General features: G+C 39.1%; 1 protein-coding gene across 1 annotated transcript; it reads right to left on the reverse strand.

Moving 5' to 3' along the window:
• Positions 1–5123: 5123 nt before the first annotated feature.
• Positions 5124–26248, reverse strand: mfsd14a2 (major facilitator superfamily domain containing 14A2). Its single transcript, XM_008275799.1, has 12 exons — positions 26046–26248; positions 22227–22322; positions 19300–19362; positions 16944–17071; positions 16571–16685; positions 16198–16416; positions 14252–14365; positions 13135–13206; positions 11913–12025; positions 9965–10062; positions 8898–9055; positions 5124–8358 (listed from the first exon to the last, which is right to left on the reverse strand). The coding sequence occupies exons 1-12, from the start codon at positions 26127–26129 to the stop codon at positions 8146–8148; spliced, it is 1473 nt and encodes a 490-aa protein (XP_008274021.1). The 5' UTR covers positions 26130–26248; the 3' UTR covers positions 5124–8145.
• Between the last annotated feature and the right edge of the window lie 825 nt (positions 26249–27073).

The following is a 27073-nucleotide window of genomic DNA, read 5'->3' on the forward strand; positions in this document are numbered from 1 at the left end:
ATGGATGGAAGTCTTCTACAACTCCTCAACAGTGAATTTCCTGTCAAAGTACAGTAACTCTTCCTTTGCGGTACCTTCAAGGAAACTTCAACATCCGATATTTACATGTTGGCTGTCAAAAAAAATGTTGTTTTCACAAGCCACATTATCTGGAAATCAGACCAGGAAAGCAAACAATAAGCAAACATGGATATCCTGGAAAGAACTATGAATTTGGCACCTGCATCAAAAAAGGTTGTTGACTGGCTGCAAGAAGCAAATGAGAAACACATTAAACAGACTATTAAAATCTGGACATTAGATTTGAAGAGATTATGAGAATTTAAATAATATAAATAATATAAATGATAAAACTCATTGCTGAAGAGTTATTTATAAAACATGTATTTTTATGAAAACTTAAAGCTGCATCAATTGATTTTGTGGCCACTGGAGGAGAGACAAAACAAGCTGAAGGAGTCAGTTTTCTGGTGTTATTTATTCACTGGACAGACATTTGACATGTTTGAAGAACACTCTCAGTGTTCGCTCTCTGCCTTTTTGCTTTTGTTTTGGTCTTGCTCAATGTTTGCTTGTGTTCAATAGCTAATTGCTCATTTTATCTGTTGTTGTCTGGTGCCGGGCAGATTGTGTACCGTGGCTTTACCAGATGTTTTTTTTGTGTGTCTGAAGTTGCTGTCTGTGGTTTGCTTGAGTCCCCTTGACTCAGAACAGCAACCTGAAACGCTGGGGAAAGTTTTGGTACGTGACTTGTTGTTTTTAGAAACATGGTGGAAGGAAACAAATGTTTGGTTGACGGCAAAAAATGTAGATTCGTGGTACAATTTCACATGTTACATACCAATTTCAAAAAGGAAAAAAGTGTGTTAGTTTTAGTTGTCAATATAGAATGACTTAGATTATTGTTTCCTTTCAGTTGCCCTTATAACAAATTTCCTTTGCTCTTTGTTGTTAAACAAGCAGTGCGAACAACTATTAATGTGTAATTTCAACGCTCCGAGCAACAAAATAGGACTCATCTTTGCTATGGTGTCCATGTTTTCTCACTTGAAAACACATGAACTCACCAAAATGTAGAAAAATGACTGCCTTATCCAGGAAAACAAGCCACCTGAGGACGAGTGAATACACTATCAGCCTCTACATAAAGTAATGCCATCTAAAGGTTTCAATTTTGAGTTGGGAACAGCTAAAAGTGCTCTGTTTAATAAAGGTGTTTATTATAGCTTATGGTGGACTGTGTAAACTAGTGGGAAGCAATACAACATAGATGTGATTTGTGGTTAAAAGCCTCGCAGATGCGAAACCCTCTGATGTGGTGCTTTAAGCCGTCCCTCACAGCACAGGTGCAGTGGTTTGTGTTGTGTCTCTCTCTTGATAATGACATAAATCTGCTTGAAATGATCAGCTCACTACAGGGAGGGATTAAAGTGCTCTTACACAAAAGCTGAAGCTGCACTTTCTGCCACTTTACCTTTTTTTTCCCAACACACGAGTGTGTAGGTAGCACCCTGTTTGAATGTGACAGCAAAACAACGGGGCCAGAGTTCACTATGATAAGGTTGACTCAATCTGTTACCATGACATACGGGGGTCAGTTCTGTCAGTCCATGTCATCTGAAAGAGATATCTGAGAGGTAAATACAAGATGTTTCAACTTTTGCATGTTTTCTTGGTGTGGCCTTGGAGGAAAAAGTCAGAGCCGTGTCCAGCCTTGAGCGTGAAACCGTCGGTTCCCAGAGGCCCACACCTATTCCCGAGTTAATCGTCAACCGCAAGCGGCAGGAAGTCATGTGAGAAAACACTGGTGGTCTGCTTATAGAACATGGGAAAGCGTGCATTGTGGCAGAGGTTAGTGACAAACCCAGACTCACAGAGACCTGCTTGACTGGAGGAACAATGAGGTTCACACATGATTCATCCTGGGGTTCTTCCTCGACGCCAGCATGATACACTTCTTCAGTGCAGGAAAAGATGCTGTCGTGTGTCAGCAGCGATCAGTGGGCCCACTTCCCCTTCCCACTGCGTCTGCACGGTTCATGTATACAGCTCTAAAGAAAGATTTCTTCCTGCTGCCATTTCCAGCACTTGCAAAGACAATACTGTACGTTTTGAGGCATGGTTTGATGGATGCTCTGTGTCTCTGAGGTTAATGGACACTCACATTTATAGTAATATAACAAAGCTGTGGACTGCGTATGGCCTCTAGCCAAGTGCAGGAGGCCGGTTTTCAAACACCACTCTTCCACTCTCATGCACCTAATTGAAGCCTGGAAAGTAAATGTGCAATGACAGCGACTCTGCATGACAATACATACCAGCAGCTCCCCCAAATAGTCACATGGCCTCTGTTTGTCCCCAACATAAGCACAAATAAATGATGGAAAGATACTAAAGGAGCACTACTTGCACTCACACTTACGCCTTAGAAGTCATCTGAGTAGCTTCTCTAAAGCGCTCAGTAAAGTTGCTCTTGTTAAAACATGCCCAATCCTTTCCCTGCCAGAGCTTTTAATCCTGACAAGGCTGTGTGCCCCTAATTCCCGGAAAGCTGGAACCTGCCATTTGTTGATGGGTTGTGTAGTTACATGCACTGGAGGCCACAAGTTAATGTGCTTCCCCTTATTTTTAGTGCCACAAGCGCTTTACGTGGACAAACACATGTCTTCATATGTAGAAGATACAAAAATCATTGTGCATTTAAAAACAAGTGGTGGTGTCAGCTGATTTTCTGAAGCCCGTATGCAACAGTATGCCCAGCAGTCGGTGATTATCGATGTGAGACCCCCATTGTGTTGATGAGTCCAACGTAACTAAATCCACTGCAGTGCCCAGCACTGTTAGAGGGCTCTTCAGGTAACAATGGGCATGGATTATGGTTAAGAGTCTTATTATTATCTCTTTTATCCCAGGTTAAGACCACGTAACACCTGTTGTTCCACTTGGACTCTTTTGCATACATCATCATATTCCTGCAGATACAAGGAAACACCAGTGAGGCACACTGATGCTGTGCACACATGCAAAGGTCACTCTGTAAATGTTGGTGGAAATGTCCCATTAAGCAGACAGTGGTTGACAACTCATTGTTTGCCTGAGCAGGCTCATCTTTCAAATGCAAGAACAAAAGTGATGTAAAAACACCATTAATCTAATGCAGGAACATGTCAGCACATGTGCAGAGTGTGACAGCAGGGAGGTCATCTGCTGGGAATTATGCTCCTGATGACGCTACAAAAATAATAATAAAAAAAAGAGCTCCAATGTCAGCAGTATCAAAGTGCAAACAGTCACAGGGTGAACTTAACCAATGACCTGAAGTGTAGCTATCCCTCTCAGTATTTAGAACACGTGCATTTGTTGCCCCCAGTAACAACATACAAGAAGGAAAGGACTACTATTTTTTTTTTTTTTAATTGCTGTTATGTTTGGTGCAACACTGCCTCCAACACAAACAGGTCTTTGGTCTACAGCATATTAATACAAGGGGCTGCACAGTGGTTAGCACCGTTGTCTCACAGCTAGAAGATGAGCTGGGATAGGCTCCAGCCCCCCACGACCGTCGTGAGGATTAAACAGAGTATAGATAATGGATGGATGGATGGATGGATGGATGGATGGATAGTTCACTTACCATTAATGGTGCTACATGCACATAGAAAGAGGTCATGTCACCAAACAAAAGGCACAGAGAGGGACTGAAGAGTAAATCATGCCTGCACAAGTGTTGAATCAATGAAAAGTTGATCTGCAGGAGGGTAAATATTTGAAACATACAGATATCCTGAGAACCCTACTGTATTTTATTCCACTATATTAACCCCTGCATTTTGTGTTTTCATATGCATAAAGACATTTCCACCAAAGCTGATGCAGAACATGTACAAATGTGATGCATGAAAACTCCCCACAATGCTGGAAATTAAACATTTGATGCTCAGAGCATCCTTGGGTACGACCTCCAGACCTTCACTTAGTGTCCCCCCTGCGGTGTTGAAAAAAATTAAAGCCCTTTGAAATGAGTGAAATAAATAACAATGGAATAAATACATTTAGCCAAAATAGGTGATGATAAAATCAGTATAGGTTTATGATGAAAATACCATTTGTGGGCAGCATTTGGGCGGCTGTGGCTCAGGTGGTAGAGCGGTGTCCTCTGATCACAAGGTTGGCGGTTCGATCCCTGCCCCTGCAACAGTCTAAGTGTCCTTGGGCAAGACACTGAACCTGAAGTTGCTCCAAATGGTAGGCGAGCACCTTACATGGCAGTTCTGTCGCCATTGGTGTATGAATGTATGTGTGAATGAGAAAAACATTGTAAAGCACTTTGAGTACCACCAAGGTAGAAAAGTGCTATGTAAGTGCAGACCATTGACCATTATAATGCAGTACATGTTTGGTACTTCAAGTACTGATACTGACATCAGTAGGATCGATAACCAAGGAAGCAGCTGTCATTTTCGACACATGAACACTTGTGTGAGCTTTAACTCTGCAGTCAAACATTTATTTACCATCCAGACCGAGGGAGTAATTTAGAAAATTCCCAAATGTTGGACAAAGCATCTGTTCATATGTAACCTTTCGCTGTCGGCTCATAAATCATGCCACGACACGGTATTATTTTATATTGGATTGAAACCAAATTTTGTGGCAACTCCCACCTCGACTACACACTTGTTCAGAGGAAAGCCGTCTTAGGATTTCTGCCAGACTTGACTACTGCCTCCATGTGGCTTTAATAAAGAAAGGCTCAGACCTCACAAAGTAAATGAGCTTAGGCCAATGCCGGAGTATACAGTGTGTAGGTGGAGGAAAGCATTAGAGCTATCATGAAGCTCTAAAGGGCAGGATTACTAAACAAACAACCAGCAAAGTTAGAGCATTAAACAAAACCACTGGTATTGTTAACAGTAAGTAAAAGCCAACAGGAGCACTAGCTGTTTATAGTACTGGGATTTAGCTGCCCTGAAATGAAGGATCTTTGTTCTAAACACAACACTCCAGAAAAACCATATGATTATTGTTGCTTAGAGGAACCCTAATGGCTACATTAACAACAGTAGACGTCCCAGTTATCTGGCACTAACTCCAAATTAAAAACACAGAGGCAAATTCAAACATTTCATTGTACAATAAACCTTTAATAAATAGTTTGTCATTAGTTTCCCATATTTACATAATAACCACCATTTACTTATGTTGCCATACTCATTTCTTGGCTAATTTTAGGCACACAGAGAGGGGGTTCAGGCCACAAACCACATTGTACTAAAAACAGGAGTGGCTAGCAGGTAAGTCTTGAGAAATATATCATAATAATTGCACCATACAACCAAATAGACCATGACGTGGTCATCTCCTTGAGCAATAAATATATACATTTGCTGTAAGTACAGGTGATTTTTGTACATTTACAGTTGTTTGTTTGGAGGCTGTACGAGTGCACATGGGGCTGGTGCAGAATCTTACCAATTTATGTGGGATCAGAATTTATGCGTTCACTTCAGTGTTGATCCAATAAATGATAAATAAAACAAGAATTATATTCAGGGATATCAAATGAACATTAACGGCCTCCTGTGTAGTAACACCCCCTCTGAAATGATAAAAACTATGACAGGTTAAGTCAGTTTGTTGAGGGTATAGTGTGGTCAACATATACAGCTCGACTTGGAACATTCAGTGACTTATGATCTACTGATAAATCTGGGAAAATCAGCTTAACAAATATAACTCACCACTGTGAAATGCTTGTTATTAAATGAAGACCGAGACTGAAAACAGATGGACATTCGATTATTTACCATCTAAGTTGGAAAGAGTCCTAAAAATGACTGGATGAAGTTTTAAAAAGCTATATTAAAAAAAAAAAAAAGAAAAAGAAAAAAAAAATAGCATTAAAACTTAAATGTTCAGCCAAAGAAATTAAGACAACAGAAAGAAAACAAAACAAAACAAAACAAAAAACAACAAAAAACATTCAAATCACTCAAGTGCATAAGCACACAGACACACGCAGTACAAAAAAGCAAACCAAAAAATTTTGGCACAAAATATGACACACATTTCAGTTCAGAAAAATGTTAAACAGCATGAAATCCACTGTTGGCTAGAAGAGGCATATATAAATGAACTGTTCAAAGTGACAATTTACCAGTTTCTAACAGTATGTGAACAAAGGGAACGTGTCACTGATACTAAGTATCAAAAACCAGGCGCAGCACCAGCAGTCACAGGCCTGCACCTAAAGTCCTAACTGCGCCACCTATTGACAAGAAAAACAACAGCAGACAGACATGTGGGCCATTTACAGGGAAGAAAAAGAAGTAAATATTTTAATAATTAGAACATTCTCATGTGTTGTTCAATTTAGTTGAATTTGTTCAGTGGATGAATTTCGAGAAAAGGTGGCAATTTCAACTTAATTCTAACTGTAGTTTGTCTACATTAGGGGTTGTTATTAAAATCCATGGTGTATTTTGAATGTGGCGTGTTGGTAATAGGCATTGGCAGCGACTGGACACCATCATTTCTTCAACTACAAGCCTAAACCACTGCTGTTCTTGGTTTCGCTCCTATAGGTGGTGCAGGCTGGCATCTGTAGAGCTCGTCTGACGTGACCAAAGTGCTCTCCTTCGTGGAAAATCTGCAGCCTGTTAAACACGAGTTACCAGCCAGGTTCATGTGGTGCTTCGTGTCAAATAATTTCAACCGTTGATTGTTAGTTATTGTTTAAGAAATATGCAGTGCCCCATTGTAACTGTTAGGGATTATTTCAAACCGTTGTAGTTTTTATCCAGTTACAACTGCAGAAATCATTATCCACCTCACCACATCACACATAAACTTTAAATTTCTACTGCAGCAGCATGACTGATATTCTGTTGAACCTAATGATATTAATTCAAAGACTCTGTATTAACAGTCAGTGCCAACACTGACATGCCAATGGCAACGCTCTAGCTCCAAATGGTCCAGAGGCTTAAAATAAAACCATTATTTTGTAAGCCTTAACCCTGATGGTGATAAATGTCAGGAAACAAAGTAAAAGGAAGGGCATGAATACAAAGGAATAGAAAGTGTGTAACGGCTCCGATGGGAGCGATAGCGTAAGATTACAGAGCCTTCTCAGACCTCGGTCTTCATACAGGTTACGTAATGTCTCTAAATATATTTATCTTAAGTCACTTCAAGGCAACATTTGTTTCTTGAATAAAAACTTGAAGCACAACAAGCCTTCAGTTCGAACAGAGAAAAATATACAACCCAAACTACTACTAATCTAGAGAATGGCAAGTAAACATTGAAAAACCGTTTGAGCTAATAAAGTGGTCTCTCTCCTACACTTCCCTCTGTAAGAAGTGTGATATTTAAACAAAGTGTGGTCCTAACAAAGCTTTTCGTATCTGAACTGGTTGACCATCCTAACAGAGATTAGGCAGGGCCTCCCTGGTTTGCAGAGACCCCTCTCACAGGTGAACAGTTGCTGTGCTTCCCTGTTGTGCACACAGAGGAAGAACTGTGTTCCCTTCTTGGATGCTTTAACAGAGCTGCAGTTGCAACAACAAGCATCTGAACAGAAGTTAGCTTGTGAAAGAGCATTACACAAGTGCTCAACTAACTGTTTGTCACACTTGTTGGACAAACAAAATTGCCACTTGACTAACTAAAGAGGAATATCAAGAGTCACACAAAGATTTAGTAACATTTGAGATATACCCCAACTCGCACTCTTAACCAAAAATACTTCGGTTCTGTTTTGCACCAGGAGGGGGGCAAGCCGTTGTACGCTCCACTCTCTTACAGCTTTAGATAGAAACGAAAGATTGGAGTCCAGCTCAGCCATACAAACACACATCTTTCCACTGCAGCCTGAAAAATACTCAGCACGCTCTCTTCATACAGGGTCTTTAGAGAGTCCTCACAATACCCTGCTTTCAAAAGGACAAGGGCTGCTAGGGAATGACTGCCCACTTTTGTGCTGAGGACACAATCACACAGACACAAACACCTCTTCTTGGCACTTGAGTCTGATGTGTGCCTGAGGTGCTTGTGTGTCCATGTGGTAAAATGTGTGTATCTGTCCATGTGTGTCGGGGCTTTTGTGGTGGAGCATAGGGAGTCCGCCCCCCTTAGCTGAGGTTATACGCTGCTGTCCTCTAGCAGTGGCTCCTTGCCCTCGGCCCCGCTGCCTTGGGGGCTGTGGGAGTGACTCTGTGCCCCGTTGCTGTGCTTCTTATAGGCGCCAGGCCTCATGCCAGGCCCCGTGTGCTCCGGGATGAACAGAGCCACCAACAGAGATAGCAGCACTGAGCATGCACCAAAGAGGAAGGGAGGACCTGGGATGATGGCACTCTAAAGGGAGACATGACACATACATCAGAATGGTGGTCAAATTCTGATCATGCACAAAATATGCTTGTAGATGGCTCAACCCTCTCAACCCATAGCCAGCCGGCAGAAAGACATGACCAAAATTACACAGTTTATCAAGGGAAGAAACTGTAAAAATGTCTCCGGACATTCGGTTCCAATTGCTCCAACGTGCTGGAGTGGGCGTGACGCACAGGCCCCATTTGACTACTGAGACCACTTTCTGTGTTTAGGTCAGCGGTGATGGCTCCGTTTCCACGGCGGCGGGGATATTCGGAGATCAAGTTTGATATCCCGATTCCAGCACAGCAAACGAATAGTCGGCTATTTGGCTATTCGGGTCCAGCCCTACTATGTTTAATTATTTATGGCATTAGAACTTTATTATACTATACAAAAGAGATTTTTACATTCTCTGTGCTTGTAGCCATAGTTGTGGTGTTTCCACAGAGGTGCAGCAAAAAAAATGCTCAAAACTGCTTGGGGTTCAGGGGTTAAATGTGTTTTTCAGTAAAACTCACCTCATCAGTTGGGTTGGCCATGTTAAGTTTGGCACCTTTATCAGAACCGTCAGTGTCGGTCAGCTCCACATGGAATAGGTAGAAGACGAAGCCATAAAGAGCAGGACCCAAACCGTTACAGAGGCCCCGTATTCCAGTAATCATCCCCTGGACAACACCTACATGTGACACAGAAATATGGAAGATTTTTACTCGGTACATTTTTTAGAGGATAATCAGAATGAGAATTGCTGTTATTTATCATACAATAGGCAAAGCATGCAACATAGTGTGTCACTTCTCTGACAGCAGTGACATCTATTTTTTTAATTATTATTTTTAATTTAAACAGATGCATGTTCCAGATTTTGAACTGATGCATGTCTACTTTAGACTCTCCCACCTTCCAATAATGTGCAAGTGTGTTTGTTTTGCTTGAGCACAGATACCCTGCATCTCATAAACTGAACATCTAGCACCCCATACCGAAAACTCAAGAACTGAACAAAGGCATCAAAGTCAATAAATTCCTACAACTGTGAGTAGAAAATAATAATTCAAATTTCTTTTAGGGTGCAGGATATTGGATTTTTGCCAATATTTTCAATGTCATTTTTGCTAATTTGCTAATACAGCATGCACATATTCTTTTTCCTACCAAATTGCAGAGAACATAAAGTCTCTCTTGCAGTGGAATTAACATAATTATACAAACATAAAAGACAATACTTCAATTCACATCTAAAACATGCTTAACTCATTTTTATTTATTTATTAACTTTAAAGCCATGATGAACCGATACAGATGATTAGGATGCTGATATCACTGTGCATCACTAAATCTTTTGGCTAGTTTTACACTTTATTAGGCAAAGTTGTTATAAGGTTGTTACAAGGACAAAAGCAAACACTGATGCACTCTTAACATCTTTTTTTTAACTAGCAGAAAATGTTTATGATCATTAGGTTAAGATACTGAACAAGTACCATTTTGGAGCAGGTATTTGGTAACAGGTTTTGTTTTACGTCTTATTAGCATTGACACAAATCCCTGCAAATACATGCCAACAAATAGTTAGGAAACTCGCCTTGCTGGTCAGGGTCTGCATTACGGGACACGATGGCGCTGATGGCAGGGAAAGTGATGCTGGACATGGCTGCAACGGCTCCAGCTGCCCACATCATCCTACAACCGACAACACATTTATGTTAGGAACACACACAGACACACTTTTGCAAAACTGGCTGTATACACGTCCTTGAAGGTGACCTAAAGGTCATTAGGCCTGCTATTGTTAAAACAATCAGGCTGAAAAAATCCAAAAACAGAAAAACACCTATTTAACTAGAAAACAACTTTAGAAATCATATCACTTCATTTTAATTTCAGAAGTAGAGACACTGGATGGAAAACACCCTGTTCCCCTTTATTGTGAACACGGAGAGAATTCTCCTCTTAATACATAACATAACCAACTTGACCTTTATTTAATTTAATTTCCAGGGTATTGACCAAAGCAGAGAGTAGCAGTGAGGAGCCATGTTGTCAATGTTTCCATTTAGAATCAATAGATATTATGCTCACTGTGCCTTCTCCTCAAGGCCAAAACAAGACATACTCAAGCTATGATCCCACTTTTACAGAAATGAAACTGATAGTGTGATCTATTTGTGTGACTAGTGATTGTTATGCAACAATGCCTTTCTTCTCTAGTGGTGAAAAGTAGCTATGTACACTTAATCAAATACTGTATTTAAAAATAATTCTAAGGTACTTGCACTTCACATCAGTACTTTTATTTCATGTTGCTTTGTACTTTCATTCCACATTTCAAAGGGAAACATTGTACTTTCTACTCAGCTACATTTATCATAGTGTGGAGTCATACATATTACAGATGCCTGTTAAGTTAACAGTTTACACCTCCACCAAATAGTCATTTTGTTATCTAAACTTTTTACATGGTTTTATTTCAACAACTGTTCAAATGATCAGTCAAAGGCACCAAACCAGTATTACTGTCATACTAATTACAGTTTGCTGAAAATACTTGTACGGTTATTAAGATATGATGCAGGATTTTTACTTGTAATTTTTTTTTTTTTGACTTTGCTGTGTTGGTGCTTTTACTTAAGTAAAGGATTCAAACTGTTTAAAGAAAATCGACACACAAAAACAACTGTATTACTTTTAACAATCAGAAATCATATTTTGAAAGGCACTGACCGTCAAACTCAAAATTCCAACTTGGTAAAACGTCTGTTAGGTTATACCATATGTGAGGCCTTCAGAAAGTCTCAGTTACTGCAACCTAAGGCTATGCTTCCCTCTAGTGGCTTGTTAGAGCAGTGAAACAAGTAAATAATAATTTAGTTAAAAACAAAACATAGCATTTCAATAATTCTGAAACAATAATATCTCTGTTTATCGAGGGAAAGAGCCTGAACAGTAGATTTTAATGATTCTAACTACAATTCTGTGAAAAGATTTGATCTTATGAGATCCTGCTTCAAGTTCTAGGAACATTACTTGAGTGAACAACAAGACAAAAATATATGGCCTCACATGTTAAATGTTTGCTGTTTTTGTTGGGTTAAATAAGTCAACACTCACACAGTAGCATAATGGTTTCACAACATACAGCAGGAAATGATTCGTCAAGACAAAGATCCGTCTTGGCTTGAATTTCTATTCACTCAGTAATGATATTTTACTGCGTCATTATCTTTTGAGAAGCTTAGCCACACTTCTGAATCTAAACTTCATGTATACATGCGTTACCAGCGATCATGTGGAAGTGCAGGAATAAGTAGAATAAAGAGAAGCGGAAAACCCAACCCCCGAAAAACAAAACATTAACAGATCTCTTGTTCTTCAAAAAAATACATTTGAGGTCAGAACTGCTCAGTTTTCACGCATTCAACCAGCAGCGCCCTGTTTACCTTGAGTTCTACCGAACTGAATAAAAAAGGAGAGGTGGGGCATGAGCACGTGTTAGCAAAAAAACAAAATAAAAAATTAAAACAATTACTGACCAGGGCTGAGAGCCAAAGCCGTACCAGGCCAGCTGGAGGATCTGGAAACCGAGGCCAAGCAGGATTGTGTTCTTATTTCCTATTGAACGCATCAGGATCCCCAACACAACCGTCTAAGGACACACAAGGTATATGAGACAGTCCTTAGCAGGCCTTGATCAATGTAGGAAATGGGTGTAACAATTTTCACTCTTCAGTCCTGACTCTGATTTACAGCTCAAGTAAGTATTTGACAAATTAATTAGTTATTCAACAGAATTCCAACAAATCAATGACACTGGCCAATTTAAAATACTTGTTTTCCTTTGTTTTCAACCACATTAAATAATAACCATTAACAAGAACTACAAAAGTAACTTTGGGGTTTCTTTTAAATAAAAGAAAAAAAAAACAAAACAAGTTGACCAAGAAAATACTCAGCTGTCAATGGAAATCATCACAAAAGTTGAGCAAAAATAAGTTATCCTTCCGATCTCTGAAACCTGCCACGTTAATGTCTAAAAAAATACATAAAATAAAAATGACTACAATTACTGTACACTATTTATCAGAGCAGGCAACTAAAAACAGAAAGAACCATTACATTTTTAACTTTCTGTCTGTCCTTAAACTCTGTGTGACTTTTTGTTTGTAGGGAAGCAAAAATCTGAGCTTATAAAAATTGGCCAAAAATAAATCCTGTGCAGTAATCAGACTCTATAAATAAAAAATTCGGTGTCCTACACGCAACTGACAAGATATTAGTGGCTCAGCTGCTACCAACAGTCACGTGACAAAGCTTCAAGGGCTTGCCAGCTGACCTACAGGTTGTGTTTACACCGAGCAGATAGAAGAAAAGCATGGAAACAATTTACAATTGTAAGTAGTACAATATCTATAGGATGTAGCGTAATCATTTTGTTGCAAAAATATTGTACATGGTGATTCCATTTTTGATTTAATTTTGCAAACTGAATAATCAACTTTTGTTTCTTAGGATTTATGACATTATAACATAACACTATACAAAATTACATTTTTAGTTGTCTCTACTTCTGGCCATGGTTGTGTTGTTTCCACAGAGGTACAGGATTTTGTGAAAATTAGCCCACAGTAAGTAAAATGAGACAGAAAAAAAACCCTCCCAGAAACTACTTGGGATTCAGAGAGTTAAACTACAACAGGAGAAGGCTCAATATAGCATTTAGATTTATGTTGATAACAAAAGTACATTTTCAAGTACCTGGGCTAGTATCGAGAGGATCCCCACAACTGCGATGAAGGCAGCCACTGTCTCTGAGGAGAAGCCTATGACCTGAGGGTGAGAGAGCGTCAGTTAGAGCACAGGTTAGGACATGACTGTCTGAGATGTATCTCCACACAAAGCCTTTACCCGTTTTCCAACAAACACAATAGAAGAAGGGGGTTCTTTTGTTAACACATGCTGATCACTACTTCATTCTGAGAAAAAGTACTTGTCTTTATCCTCCTGGTGAATGCAGGCCAGATATAGTGCCCTTTATCTAAAATAATACAGGCAGCAGCAGGAGTAGGGCTGCTGATTCGGGGTGTGTAAAATTTATGACAATGAATGTATCGATATAGATAATAAAGCAATTTCGGGACAAAGGGGACAGAAGGTGTGGTGAGTAATATTAGCCCCAGTGCTCCAGAACTACTACCTTTATCAAGATGGTAGCAGAGAAGTATGAGCCTGTGTGTGATAGACCTGCCTAACTGGTTTATCTGAAGCTGTTTACACAAACTTAACAATTTTCAGTTCAAGCAGTGAGCTAAAAGAAGGAGATCACACCTCCTCAGTTCACCTCGAAGCTGCCAGCTGCTACCAGATGCTACCCAAACTGTCCAGTTGTAGCTGCTTGTGCCTAAAATGGCACTGGTTTTCAAGTCTGAACGTTGTGTTAAGAGATCTAATGAATCTGCTCTACTTATTCATACACTGAAAACAGGCTACTCAGCAAACCTGATAATCTTGGAGCAATGTAGCTAGAAGTGTGTTGTCTGCAATTTTCCCCTAGTTGCATTGAGATTATTCTATGAGCTTTCCATTAGCAATTTCAGCCTTTAATAAACAACGTAAATGATTAAAGCAACATACAACATGCATATTTTAAGAACAAATGTGTTGTACAAACCAAAACATGACATTAAAAAAGCAATGTCCTTGATTATGTATATGTTAGAAAGACGTTTTGATCCATTCTAAACAAACATCTAATACCACATTGAATAAGTGCGGTTTCCATGTGGTAACAAGTGCATGCTACGTATCTAAATAGTGATACTGTGTACCAACCAGTCTTTCTGGGAATGTGTAAGCAGGGAATGTGGAGTGTTACCTGTCTGAGATAGAGGAAGAAGCTGGAGTACTGGCCGGCCTCGGGGAGGTAGGAGAGAAACACTGTGATACAGATGAGAAGCACTGTGGAGTCCTGGCCCACTTTACGCAGAGACTAACCAAGAGACAAGCAAAAAAAAAGAAAACTCATTGCAAGAATTCAAAATGTGAGCAATGTCATTGGCTTCTCTGACATGCTGACCTAATCAGTGTTCCTTATTCCATAACCCCTCAGCAACAAAGGCACCTCTACTGTCCTGTGTCCTGTTATTATCATCGCAAATACTGAAACTGTTTGGCTGATGAAGTCAAGTACGCAAATTAAAACTTTATGTGCATATATGCTATATATATGCCAACAAAATGTTTACAAGCCCATATGTACACTTTCGTAGATTGCACTTTAAGCACTTATGACACCTAATCTGTTTTAATCAAATGAAGTATCTTAACTTTCCTCTTACAAATTTCATATTTGGGCTCGTGCTACGTCACAGTAGACAGATAGTTACAAAAAGAGAAACTTTTACTGAAGACATTTATTTTGAAAGATAGTCGACTTGACCAATACAGACCGCCAAAGTCTCATATTAATGCAAGATAAATTTTGGAATTAATGTTTGCAAAGACCAAGGACTGTGGATTTTGTCCTACCACAATAATTAACTACTTCTTTAATTGTTTTCACAATTTCAGGTAAATTAAAATTTCATTAATGTACTGAGGACCAACATCAGATCACATCTAATCAGAAAAGCACAAAACTACCATACCAGGCTTGACTACAATTACTGCTTCATGCTGATTGGATGCCTTTGCCAACCAATTTTTTTTATTAAATTTGTCTTACATACCAAGTTGCACACTGTTTCATCTTAATAAGACAATCATTTCTTCTCCTGTTCCTGAGGTATGGCATTATATAGTTGCTGGAAAAGTTTGTTGGCAGTCACAGTTAACTTTTGACTTTTTGAATTTAATGCATCTGTCATCTTTTTATTCTATTGGTTTTTAAATTTTTGTCATAATTAGTGTACAAATATTTAAGTTACAGCCAAAATCATGTTTTTGTTTTTTTTTTAAGTTATTTTTTTGGCCTTTGTGCCTTTATTGGATTGTGTTAGTGAGAGAGAGACAGGGGGGAGGACATGTGGGAAAGGGCCATGAGTGGAATTTGAACTCATGACCTCCACATTGGGACTGTAGCCCTGCACATGGGACGCCAGCTCAACCAGGTGAGCTATAGCGGCGCCCCCAAAATCACGTTTTTTGAGGTCACATTTTGATCACAAAAATCTCATAGTTTCATTGCTGAGTTAAAGAGAATGTTTCTGCCAAATTTGTAGAAATTGTCTGACGGTGTTCACGTCTTTTCACAACAATGGGACAGATGAATGGACAAATAACCTGAGAACAAAGTATCTCCTGTAATGGCTGTCACCGGCACAGAAGCATAACAAAGATAAACTACATTTGCTTTTCTTTAAAAAGAAACAAGTCTAGCTACAGAATTATTACCTTATTAAAAAGAATTTATTGCAACTGAGGTGTTCTGGTCATACATTAATGCGTTGCTATGTAATAACCAGTGATTGAACACTAGAAGTTTGTCTTTTTTCTTTGTCGCGGTTGAGAGAATTTGTTTGTGGACAGCCTGACCTTATACAAAATATGCAGCAACGATTAAGTGTTTTCTCAGCAGGCGGCTCTTTTCTAAAACAGACAACATTCAAATATTGAGGTCTATTCTAGTGTGAATTAAAAGCATTCACCACACAGCTTAGCCCTGAATTATTATCATGGTAAGATGTCCTTATTCAAATCAAGGACTGATAGCAGATAAATCACACCACAAACAACTGCTGTTTATGTGGAAACATTCTGCGCACAATGCTGGGATACAATTGACTGAAATTTATCAATAAAGAGTATTGTGCTGTTACTCACAGCAAAGGGGTCAGCCTGTTCCCAGGAGATGGGGGCTCCCCATGATGCTGGCCTCATCTTCTCTGGCAGCGACTCCGGTACGGCCACTAGGATGAAGCAGATGTCAAGCAGGGCGATGGCTGTGGCCAAGATCACCACCAAGGTGTCGCCGTAGGCTACAGACAGGTAGGCTCCGATGGCCGGGCTGGTAACCAGGCTGGCTGCAAAGGTTGCTGATACCTGAGGGGACAGGGAGATAAAGCTCAAGTGAGCACAACAAGAAGCAGTTGACCATTTCTTTCAAACTGTCAACTTAACTCTCTGGTTGAGGACACTATCTGAATTTTTGAATTCACAAACTGTCATAATCTGTTTTATTCACACATCTCCTCACCAAACCATATGCCGTACTCCTCTCATGCTCCTGTGTGATGTCTGCCACATATGCAAAAATCACAGAGAAGGTGACAGCAAAGACGCCAGACATGGAGATGACTGCAAAGTACCACCTGAAAGACGAAAACAGTTGGTCTTGTGAGCACAGGAAAAACAAAATGGTTGCACTACAACTAAACTCCGTTACATTCTAAATCTTATTTTTGTGAAGTGTTTAATCTTGGTAACTGGCAATTTGGTGTTGTTCTTCACTCTTTAATAGATTATATTATGGAATGTTGGGCGTTCCAGCCAGCATGGAACAAAATTTCACTTTCTACATAAAAACAAGACTGAATAATTCTACAATCATGTCAACATTTTGCACTCACCATGGGCTGATCTTCATCAGGGGAATGGGCGCACATGTGAAGAAGACCGTTAGCAGCAAGAAGGACTTGCGTCCCCATACGTCTGACAATGCTCCAATCAGTGGAGCGCTCAGAAATGATAATAGGCCCTGGAAAGGAAGGATGGATGGATGGATGGATGCACAGATAGATGACATAGGACAGAGGTATCAGACAACTGTAGGCCAAAAAATAACAAGACAGAAGCTTCTACTCAAATTCACAAGCACTGTGATTCAAGTACAGGCAGCCCACTTTTGAAACTCAAATTTTGAAATCCAAGTATGACACTGCATTTATTACCATCATTCAAGTGTAGAAATGAACACAGTCCCCCTTGTAAAATTCAACAGTTTCATCTTCAAATTTGTCCTTAGTTGCCACCTACTCTAAATAAAGACTTGAAACCTGAGAAAACATAACAATGAAGCACCCAAGGCCAGCGGGTGTACAGTCTGATCTGAAGTAAAACCTCTGAGGGACATACTGACACGTAATGAGGACAAAGATCTTTAAAATATTGTCAGCCTGATAAAAGAAGTAACTTATTTAGTATTTGAAATAATAGCTTGTTTTCCTGTAACCACAAAATTACTCACGGAGGCATGTGTCAGCATGTGAAATAAGTTTGTCTTTTAATTGTGCTTTGACCAAACAATTGTCATAATCTGGTGGTCACTCATAAATTTGTTAATCAAGTTAAACTTCTGAACATTTCCTCTGGATTAGGGAGTAGTTACTGTATATCTCAATTGCAGCTTGTCATGCTGACATCACAACAGAATATTAACTCTGAAATAATTACAAACACATCTGCTCAACTTATCTTTAGACACTCGCTCCTCCCTGAACTAAATAACTACTGCCAGCTTGAAGCATTTCAGCCTCAAATGTGCTAAGCTGAGCTATGCTTTAGTTAGCTAGGAACCTGTTAGTGTTCACACTTAACTGCATTGGTGGTGAGTGATGAACAAGGGCACACATGCTCAGCATAACTTCCATGAACAAAATAAAAGCAAAATGAACTTGCAATGCTGAAGAAAGATGTTAGTTAACAGCTGCAGTTGTAAAAATCAGTTTTCTGCTGGTTTGTCTTGCTGTATGGCTTCATTTAACAAACCAAACAAATAGATGTCATATTTGATTAAGTCACAAAAAGTATTACAAACTGCAGAAGTACAATGAATTTAAACTACTAATCATGTCCACACAGAGAATTTAGGGACTACCGGTAACTTATACGGGCTACTTTGGCTCTGATGCAGTCGTCGTTCTCTGTCTGTGTTCACTCTGTGGTCTCCGCAAGTTGCCCACAGTTCTATCTGATTGGTTACACATCACAAGTAACAGCCAATTAACACACTGAAAGCTACTGTGTACAGACAGGATGTGCAGTTTCCCCATTACACTGAAAATGATGCAACATTTCACTTATTAGTGAGTGCAACTGAAATTTATTTTGCTGACAACCCGAGGCTAAGGCTTAGCTATCACGAAGATGCTTATTGTAAGGCCTGTGGCTAACGCTATCTGGAGCACCTGTAACATCTTTCTAAAGTAATACTAATTTTAACAGTCTGGTCTAACTAACAGACATGTCTGTCTAGCAGAAACATAACCCACAAAAACTGACCAAGAAAAACAACCTGTTGCCACAAATCAGGAAATTAGCTGCTTTAATAGTGGCTAACGGCTAGCGGCTAAGTTAGGAGATTGTCACTGATTACCCTAAAACAGTGTCCGGAAAACAATAAGAGATAATGTTTTGAGAAACGGGCTTTAGTGAGCAATTAAAGTGATAGAACAGGAGAAGATTAGGAAAACAGAGAAGAACAGCAGACTTAACCACAAAAGAAGAGGAGGCAAACAGTTATTGATTTCTTTGTGAACAGAAGAGTGTCGTAACGTCCCCTGACGTTCTGACGTCATCACGTCCATTGTTATTGTACACATTCAGTTACGGTAAACCTTAATGAAGAAACCTAGTTATGATTGACAGCTTCCTTGCTATCGCATTTTGTTAAAATACAAAACTGATTATATATTGGTTTTAAATATCAGTTATTAGTCTGTGTTGTTTACTAGTAATTAGCATTGGCCCTGATAAACCCATGTATGTCCATCCTTAATCCAAATGTCTGCAACAACCATGCATTTGAAGTCATTATATACAATCAAAGATACGTCCTGCTACTGAGATATTGTAAATATAAAGACCAGAGATAAAATGTTAGAATTCAGGACTGTGTTCTGTTACTTTGCATGCGTCACTGGTATATTTCTATCATGATTAGACATAGGCCTGGTTAACTTGTTCATGTGTCATGTAATCTCTTACCTTCACACCATGAATAAGTCCATTCATCAGGAATGTGTGTTGGGGGAATGTCTGGTGTAATACCTGGGAAGCAAACAAAGACAAACCTAGATGAAACCAGATGATCCGCAAAGTCAGCATCACAATGTTAACAGTAGATCAGTGTTTAAAATGTGGTCTATGTGTTAAACCTGAGTTTGGGGGAGTAAAAAGATGTGACCACATTGTACAACAATCGGTGAAAGATGCTAAACCCCCATACTAAAAGTTGGTTTAACTTATGTCCATAGAGGTCATCTCACCACAGATTACTACACTACTGACAGCCGGTACTGTATGACTCCTACAAAGTGCACAAAGTTACAATGCTATATGAATTCACCCATTTCACTGTTTCATCTCATTTGATAGACAGTTTTTTCCTGTGTTCTTAAAAACTGCAATGGATCCCAAAGATCTCACTTCATCTGAAGAGCTGTTCCAAATTCTAGCACCCACACATCCAAATGTACCTTATCTTTTGAATTTTGATTACATTTCAAATATACCCAGTATTATACCTACATTGATCTTTAGAATGCCCAAACACCTGCAGAAATTCTGGTGCTTGGCCATTCAGGTATGGCTTGCTGCAGCATGATTTGCCTAAATGCCAGGATCACTGTGCAGGTAAACATGGTTGACATTCCTCATGTGAGCGCTACATCTCGTTAAATTTACATTTATACCTCAGTAATAAAAGCTGCAGGCAGCCTTTTCTAGGGGGCTACTAGAACTACTAGAAAACCTGGATTCAGATTCATTCTCAGTCCCGGTCACTGTCTATCGTCAGAAATTTTCTTGAACATGTTCAAGCATTAACTAGTATATTAGGAGAAAAAGATTGTAAAGTCTGTGTTTTTTTGTTTTCGCCTGGCAGCTAAATCCACAGTTGCAGTTGTTTGAGCAGTTAACTGACCCAAATAGTTTCCAAAACCAATGAAGTGGCCAGTTTTGGTCTGTACTAGTGTTGTCATGGTTACAGAATAATTCATGGCTCGAGACTGGATGACTGAATAGTTTACCTGTTAAACACCATGATTGTTTCACTGTGCTCTGTTTAATGTGAACATTTATTACTGTAGTAGTATGTCTGAAATAGCTAGAGTGTAGCCAGAAACTGGAAGCTTTACGGCCTCATTCAACGCTGCTATCAGGTTGTGAAAGCTGCCTATTATCAATCGTAAATGTTTGTTAAATCTTTTACACATTATAATATTTGATGACACAGTAACATCAGTTTATTACTGATAGAAAACTGTTATGTTAAAAAACATTCTTTGCATACAACAAAGTACTCAGAGAACGTATACCTTTCAAGGCTGAACAATTCTCTAGACTGCATTGTAATTCTAGAAAATTAGGTTCGATGTTGTTACATCAAAACATTTAAACAATATAAAGTTATGACTGTAATTGTAAACATTTAAAAACAAAAGCAAAAAAAAACCCAGAAAACCCTTCTGTTGCGGTCAGACTTGGTTAACAACTGCTGTCCCACAAAAAAACAAAACAAAAAATACCACAAAAAACATAGTAATGTATTTCAAGATATATGCAGCCAGATGTTGTTTTCCTATAGTGCTTTATCTCTGTGGAAATAGACAGAAAATGGTTGTGTAGGGTGTTCAGATAGCTAAAAACCACTAGGCGTTGAGTTCAAAGTCCATAACATCAGTGTGCAGCAGGTATTGCGGTTAAGTGTCATTGACGCTGTTGTGAGAACATGAAGCTTGGGTTTAATTTAGGACATGTGGAGCCTGACTGGGACTGAACAACAGGATCTGGTTATTGTTCAGGGGTACAGAGAGAAAAGCTCATGGCATAGCTAAGAATCCCCTCTCTTCCTCTGGGAGTCAGCTACCCAGCACACACACGCACGCACGCACACACACACACACACACTTTGAATGCTCAGTGAAGACTGTTGCTGCTGGATACTAATGAAGCAGTGTGTTCACTGGGAGCAGTGAAGCAGTCCTTCTCATCTTCAGGCAGCCTCTGATTAGTCCAAAATGCAAATCCTGCCTTTGCCCAAGGATCGTGAGGGCAACAAACCCCCAGTGATTAATGCTTAACAGTTACACATACAACCACCTCTGCAAATAGGAGACTGCTGAGAAGCATGCATTGCATAAGCCTGTCTGGTTCATATCATGTGGCTTGCAGATGTTTACTCATCATTTGTTTGAGATACCAGTTTCTCCCCAAAGTAATTTATGTTGGAAGTGAAAAGCATGTAGATACAAAAATAAGACAGGAATTCAATAAATGCAGAATTTGACAGAGAGACGAAAAGCTACAGTAAGAAGAACAAAAAATATTAACAGACAATTCCTGCTGTCATAATGTAAAGCATATCATGGTTATAAATCATCGTACTACTTTGTTTATAAAAACAGATTTTTAACAAAGCATGTGTCTGTGTTTTACCAAGTTTCTGTGTGCAACATTTGGAGTATAATTTTTCTACATAATGGTGTTCAAATTGCCTGTAGCAAATACTGAAACCACACTACATTACGCTGCTATGCAGTGCACTGGGGTGAATGTGTCGCATGGTTTGCCTGGCCAGCATCTGTGCTGTGGGCTGACAACACAAACCAGCCCAGTGACCCCCTGATAAGCCTTTTCAACAAAGAACTGGAGCTCAGACAAAACAACTGTTTGATGCCGTTTTCATATTTCTCAGTTCATTAGCACCTGGCAAAACATCTGCCAACACACATGCACAAAAAGCAAAAGTGCTCCACCCAAGCGATAAGGGATTCAATTATTTATTGAACCTGATGGGCCTTGTATGACTCCAGTCAATGGGGAATGAAACTCTTTAGCAAGGTTTTCAAAGAGGAGTTATGTCACTTTACGCAACAGTGTGTTTATGTGACAGTGTGTAAATCTTGGCTTACCGTGAGCATCGGGGTGGTGAGGAGACCCCATGCAAAAAACTCCAGGAAGATGACCACCACAGCATGGTAAACACTGGGCTCACCAATTCCCTGAGGCTAGATGGCGACAGGGACAGAAACACAGACAGAAAGGTGGTCAACTGACAAGTAACAATGGCATCAACATTCATCAAAGTGCCTGCTGATGGTAACACATTAACAGATCAAAAGTTGAACTGGAACCTATTGCACGGCAATATTCTCCTCATGATATAAACACTCTGCAATGCCTGATCCTGTGGGATGACCCACATTTGAGTAATAGTTTGAAAATCACTTTTGGACTTTTAGAAGAAATATCTGTACAAGGCAAAAATTTGCCTTAGCCAACACATTGTTGAATGTGACTTAAACAAGTCACCAGTCATATCAGAATTGTAGTGACTTGTATATTTCAGGCATAAAATGAGACAAATTACTCAAGTACACAATGAGTAGTAGATTCACATGCACACAAATCACTTGCAATACAGTAAATAAACAGAAAAAGGGATTTACATGATACACAGTGACCAACTTAAGTTGACTAGGAGTTGCTTTATAGTCAGAAAATATTAGCTTTATTCTGCAGACAATCACAACAGTTTGAATATAAATGCAATGGCTTCCTTAAACTGTCTTACTGCTTAGTTATATTTCTTCTAAAATATTTCAATTTTGTCTCCAACACCCTCGTTTGTTTTATTTTACAACGAGAGGTTTGCAGTGTATGTGCAGAAAAAAAATCTAAATTGCAAACGTGACAATAGTAATTTAAAAGCATGGGGAGTGCAGTGGCTCTAGTCGTCTAGTCATACTTACTCTAATTACAGCATTAATTAGAGTGAGACAACATGGTTTAGCTGAACATCATACCGTTTAATTTAGCAGGTGAAACAGCACAATAATAGTGTACTAGGTCACTCAACAAAATGCAGACCTAAATCTGTACTAAGTAAAACACAAACAGACAAGCTTTTTGACTCCCAGCTTACACACTCTGCAGCTTAGCAAAGTCTGAAAGGTGAAGAGATAGTGTGATGGTGTGAGTGTAGATGCCGAGTAGGATCTTTGGCAGGAAACACAGTGAGGTGTGTTAATTGTGGAAACTATAAAGTAGGCCAAGGCCATCTTAAAGATACTAGCTGCTAGTTTACTCACTTGTGGTTTGTCACTTTCTATCACTTAAAACTGGTCTACAGACCTGTTTGGGGCGCAAATCAGATGAACTCCCACCTCTTTTGTTTCATGATAAGTGTACAACCACACCACCTGCTTTCTGAGAAAATGAGGAACAATCTGTATTCCTCATTTTATGGATGTTGAAACTTCCTCTCCGATAAAATGACGACCAGCTACGCATTTACAGATCATGCATTGCTATTGACCACTGAGTGTCTAAACCTATTAGGTGATATGGCTGGCTGCTGAAAGTGAAATCTTAATGGCTGAGTGGTCAGAACCAGCCCCAGTAACACAGTGGTGCAATAACAATGACATGAACTAAGAGCTTGATTGGAACAAAGCCACATCATGTAAGATGTTTACAACCAAAACGGTATCAGGATAACATGACTATCACTGAGGAAAAACAACAGTGTACGGCTCCGTTCATTAAGATTACAACTCTGTCTTCATATGGATTTCCAGCATGTTTGGCATTACTGTCCAACTGATTACATAACCAGTACGGATGCCTCACAGCATTTATAACAATCTCACCATCCTTAATCTTTGCCAACAGCCTAATTTAAGACAATCATCACTTCCACCATCTGAAATATTAAAACTAATTAGAAGCCCTGATATGAGAGTGAGCCAATTGTGTCATCTGATTTTTGAGGAAGTATAATGCTTCCAGTCAAACCCTATTTCATAACATTATACCATGGCTTCATCATAACTGTTCTACAAGTGTCAGTAACCGGGGCAGGGAAACATACATTTAGGACTCAAAAGTCCCTGACCAATAACTAATGAAAAACTGGCACCAAATTCTAAATAGACAGCACATGGTTATACCAGTAGCATTGTTAGGCCTGGGCAGTTAAGCCTATAGCCTTGAATATTTTATGAACAGCCCCGGATGTAGATCTTTTTTATTGCTGTTTTCAGTTTTTCCAACAACAACAACAATAATAATAATGACAATAATAATAACCCGAGATGTAAGCATTTTCGTTTTTTTCCAAAGGCAATAATTTTATATATACATAGTTTTTTTTTTTTTTTTAAAGCGCTGGATATAAATTTAGGTAATTTTGATCATGCATTAACAACATAGTTGATCAAAAACACAGTTGAAAATACTGTTCACATATGTTGAATCTGTTTACTAAAGTCTTAATCTTTTTCCATCATGTCAAGTGTTTCATTAGGAACATTTTTTCATTTTACAGTCTCACAGCTGGATATCTGCAGCACGACAATATTATGTGTCTGGAGGCTTTCCATTACTGTACATAGAGAGTGGCCTTTTCAATAATCAGGATAACTAACAAAATATGGCAACAGGTAGCCAAGTAGCAATGCACATACATTTCAGTGTTTTGTGATAAGCTGTTGTAGTTAAATAAATTGCTTTTGTCAGCAATACAGACAGCAGACTTGCAATTATCATCAGTTACTTATTTGGGTAATAGTGGTATGGGATTTTTTCGATTCACTTTTTCTTCTCACCAGCACCTGCATCTTACCCTCCTTGACTTTGTAAAGGGTTGGCCACCAAATTACTTTTAAAATGAAATTCCTAAAAACAAGTATTTCCAAGGCACACAGACACATGTGACTATAACTGAGTAAATAGTCATAACCACTGGTCTAGCTATTCTGAGGAACATGGGCTAAGCATAAAAAACAAAGTAGAATGAGCATATTTTGGCGAGAGCACAGTGTCTCATATTTTATATTAATTTTACTTTGACATGGGCCAACGATCAGGTTAAAATACAAAGACTCATGGGCCGGGGTAAATCGCCAGTGTGTTAAGATCCTAACAACATCTCTGAGTTACACTATGTAACGTTACTGCATGGTTAGTGTTTGCTTCAAGAGGTTAGTCAGTGTCTTTCATTGTCTGGAATGTTGACTTAAATGTTGCGTTAGCTTGTTTTCAACCAACACTACCAAACCTGGTGTTTAAACGTCTTGCCTTCGACCACATTATTGACCGTAAGGCTCTATTATCTATCAACTAAGCTTACTTGAAGTCGTTTGAGCCTAGTAGCACATACTATACACTGAAATTAGGTAAAGATATCTGTTAATTGCAGTAGGGTAAAAATACACCCAATTAAACATATGCTACCGAGCTAATGTTGAGCTACAACCAGTTTGTGCCTTAGTGATGCACTGTCACATGTAGGCTACACAAGATTTGAAGAAACGTTATCATTTAACGCACACTCAGGTAGGATAAGCTAGTATTCAGGGTGAGTGAATTTTAACAGGAAGATAGTTGATTGAAAAAAAAAAAAAAACATAGCTAACGTTGCCAGCTAGCGTTACCCGAGCTGACGTGTAAACGACTAGCTAATGTAGGCCGCTAACATTGGCCAGTGCTAGTCCGTAGCTAGCTGTGTTAGCCAGCTAGCTAGGCGGTCCCAACAACACCCAGCTAACGTTAACGGTTAACATTATCTGCTGTGGCAAACCGTCTAACACTGACAGTCGTAAACAAATACCGCTTTGACTGCTGTGTTTTCACAAAATAAAAAAGCTACTAGCTAACACCAGTAGCCGAGAGCCAGTATAGCACACTGGCAGGCTAAGTTAACGAAGATAAATAAATATTTAACTCACACTTCCTCCATCTTTTATTATAATTTTCTTTGCAAGAAGAATGCTGCGGTTCAGCCGCTTTTTCTTCTTTTTCTCCCCCGTCATTGTTAACTTATGTCCATTCTTGATGTCAAAGGGTCATCGTTGCGCCTATCAAAAGTAAAATAATGTACTAATATCGGCTCCTAAGCTCATCACACTTCGGCAGTCGGCTTCAGGCAGCTAACGGCAAGCTAACTAAATGATGATTTCTCATCTCCACCTCACTTCAGTCCGTCTTCCTGAACTAAACGCCGTCCCGCCCATCCAATGCAATACAGGCCAGCAATTGGCTGTCTAATAAAATGACAAAACCAAACTCGGCATCTGATTGGTTCAAAAAGAGTTCGTGCTGTTGATCCTCACATGGTGATTTGTGAACATCACACCGCGGGCAACAAAGAGGAAATCCCTTATATGGAGAGAGGTTGTGTTTATGAAGAAAGTGTACAAGATGTTCGGTCACTTCCACGAAGCCACTCAACACAATTCAGTTATGGAAAGACATATAACGCGCTTTTTCTTGCGCCCAGACCATAAAAGCTTAAACATACACGGTCTCTATCGACTTCTTTCAAGCTTGGAAACACATTTAAATTAACTTTAAATCAAATGTATATATACACTGTAAAAAGAAGAAGAAAAAAAAAAAAACTGTAAAAGAAAGTAATATTCCATTTATTAAAATACATTTTCTAGCCTAAATGTTAAATGACATCATGCGTCTTTCTGGCTTTTCTTTAATGAAGCGTATTATTAATTGCAAAAACGATTAAATTACCCATATGATAATAATAATATAGATGGGTAGGTTCATTGATATACATAATGATAAGTTATTATTTTAAAATAACTGAAATTAAAAATGAAAACACATTAATTCAATATTTTTGTAGTAGAAATCTCTGTAATTATGAAATATACATCTCATTTAGCAAACAAATCAATGTGAAATAACAAAACCAACACTTCTCTTTCTGTTAGTTGTCAGAGAATGTGGGAGGGAGAGG

Source organism: Stegastes partitus, unplaced genomic scaffold (assembly GCF_000690725.1).
Source record: "Stegastes partitus isolate 25-593 unplaced genomic scaffold, Stegastes_partitus-1.0.2 Scaffold59, whole genome shotgun sequence".
Classification (NCBI taxonomy): domain Eukaryota; kingdom Metazoa; phylum Chordata; class Actinopteri; family Pomacentridae; genus Stegastes; species Stegastes partitus.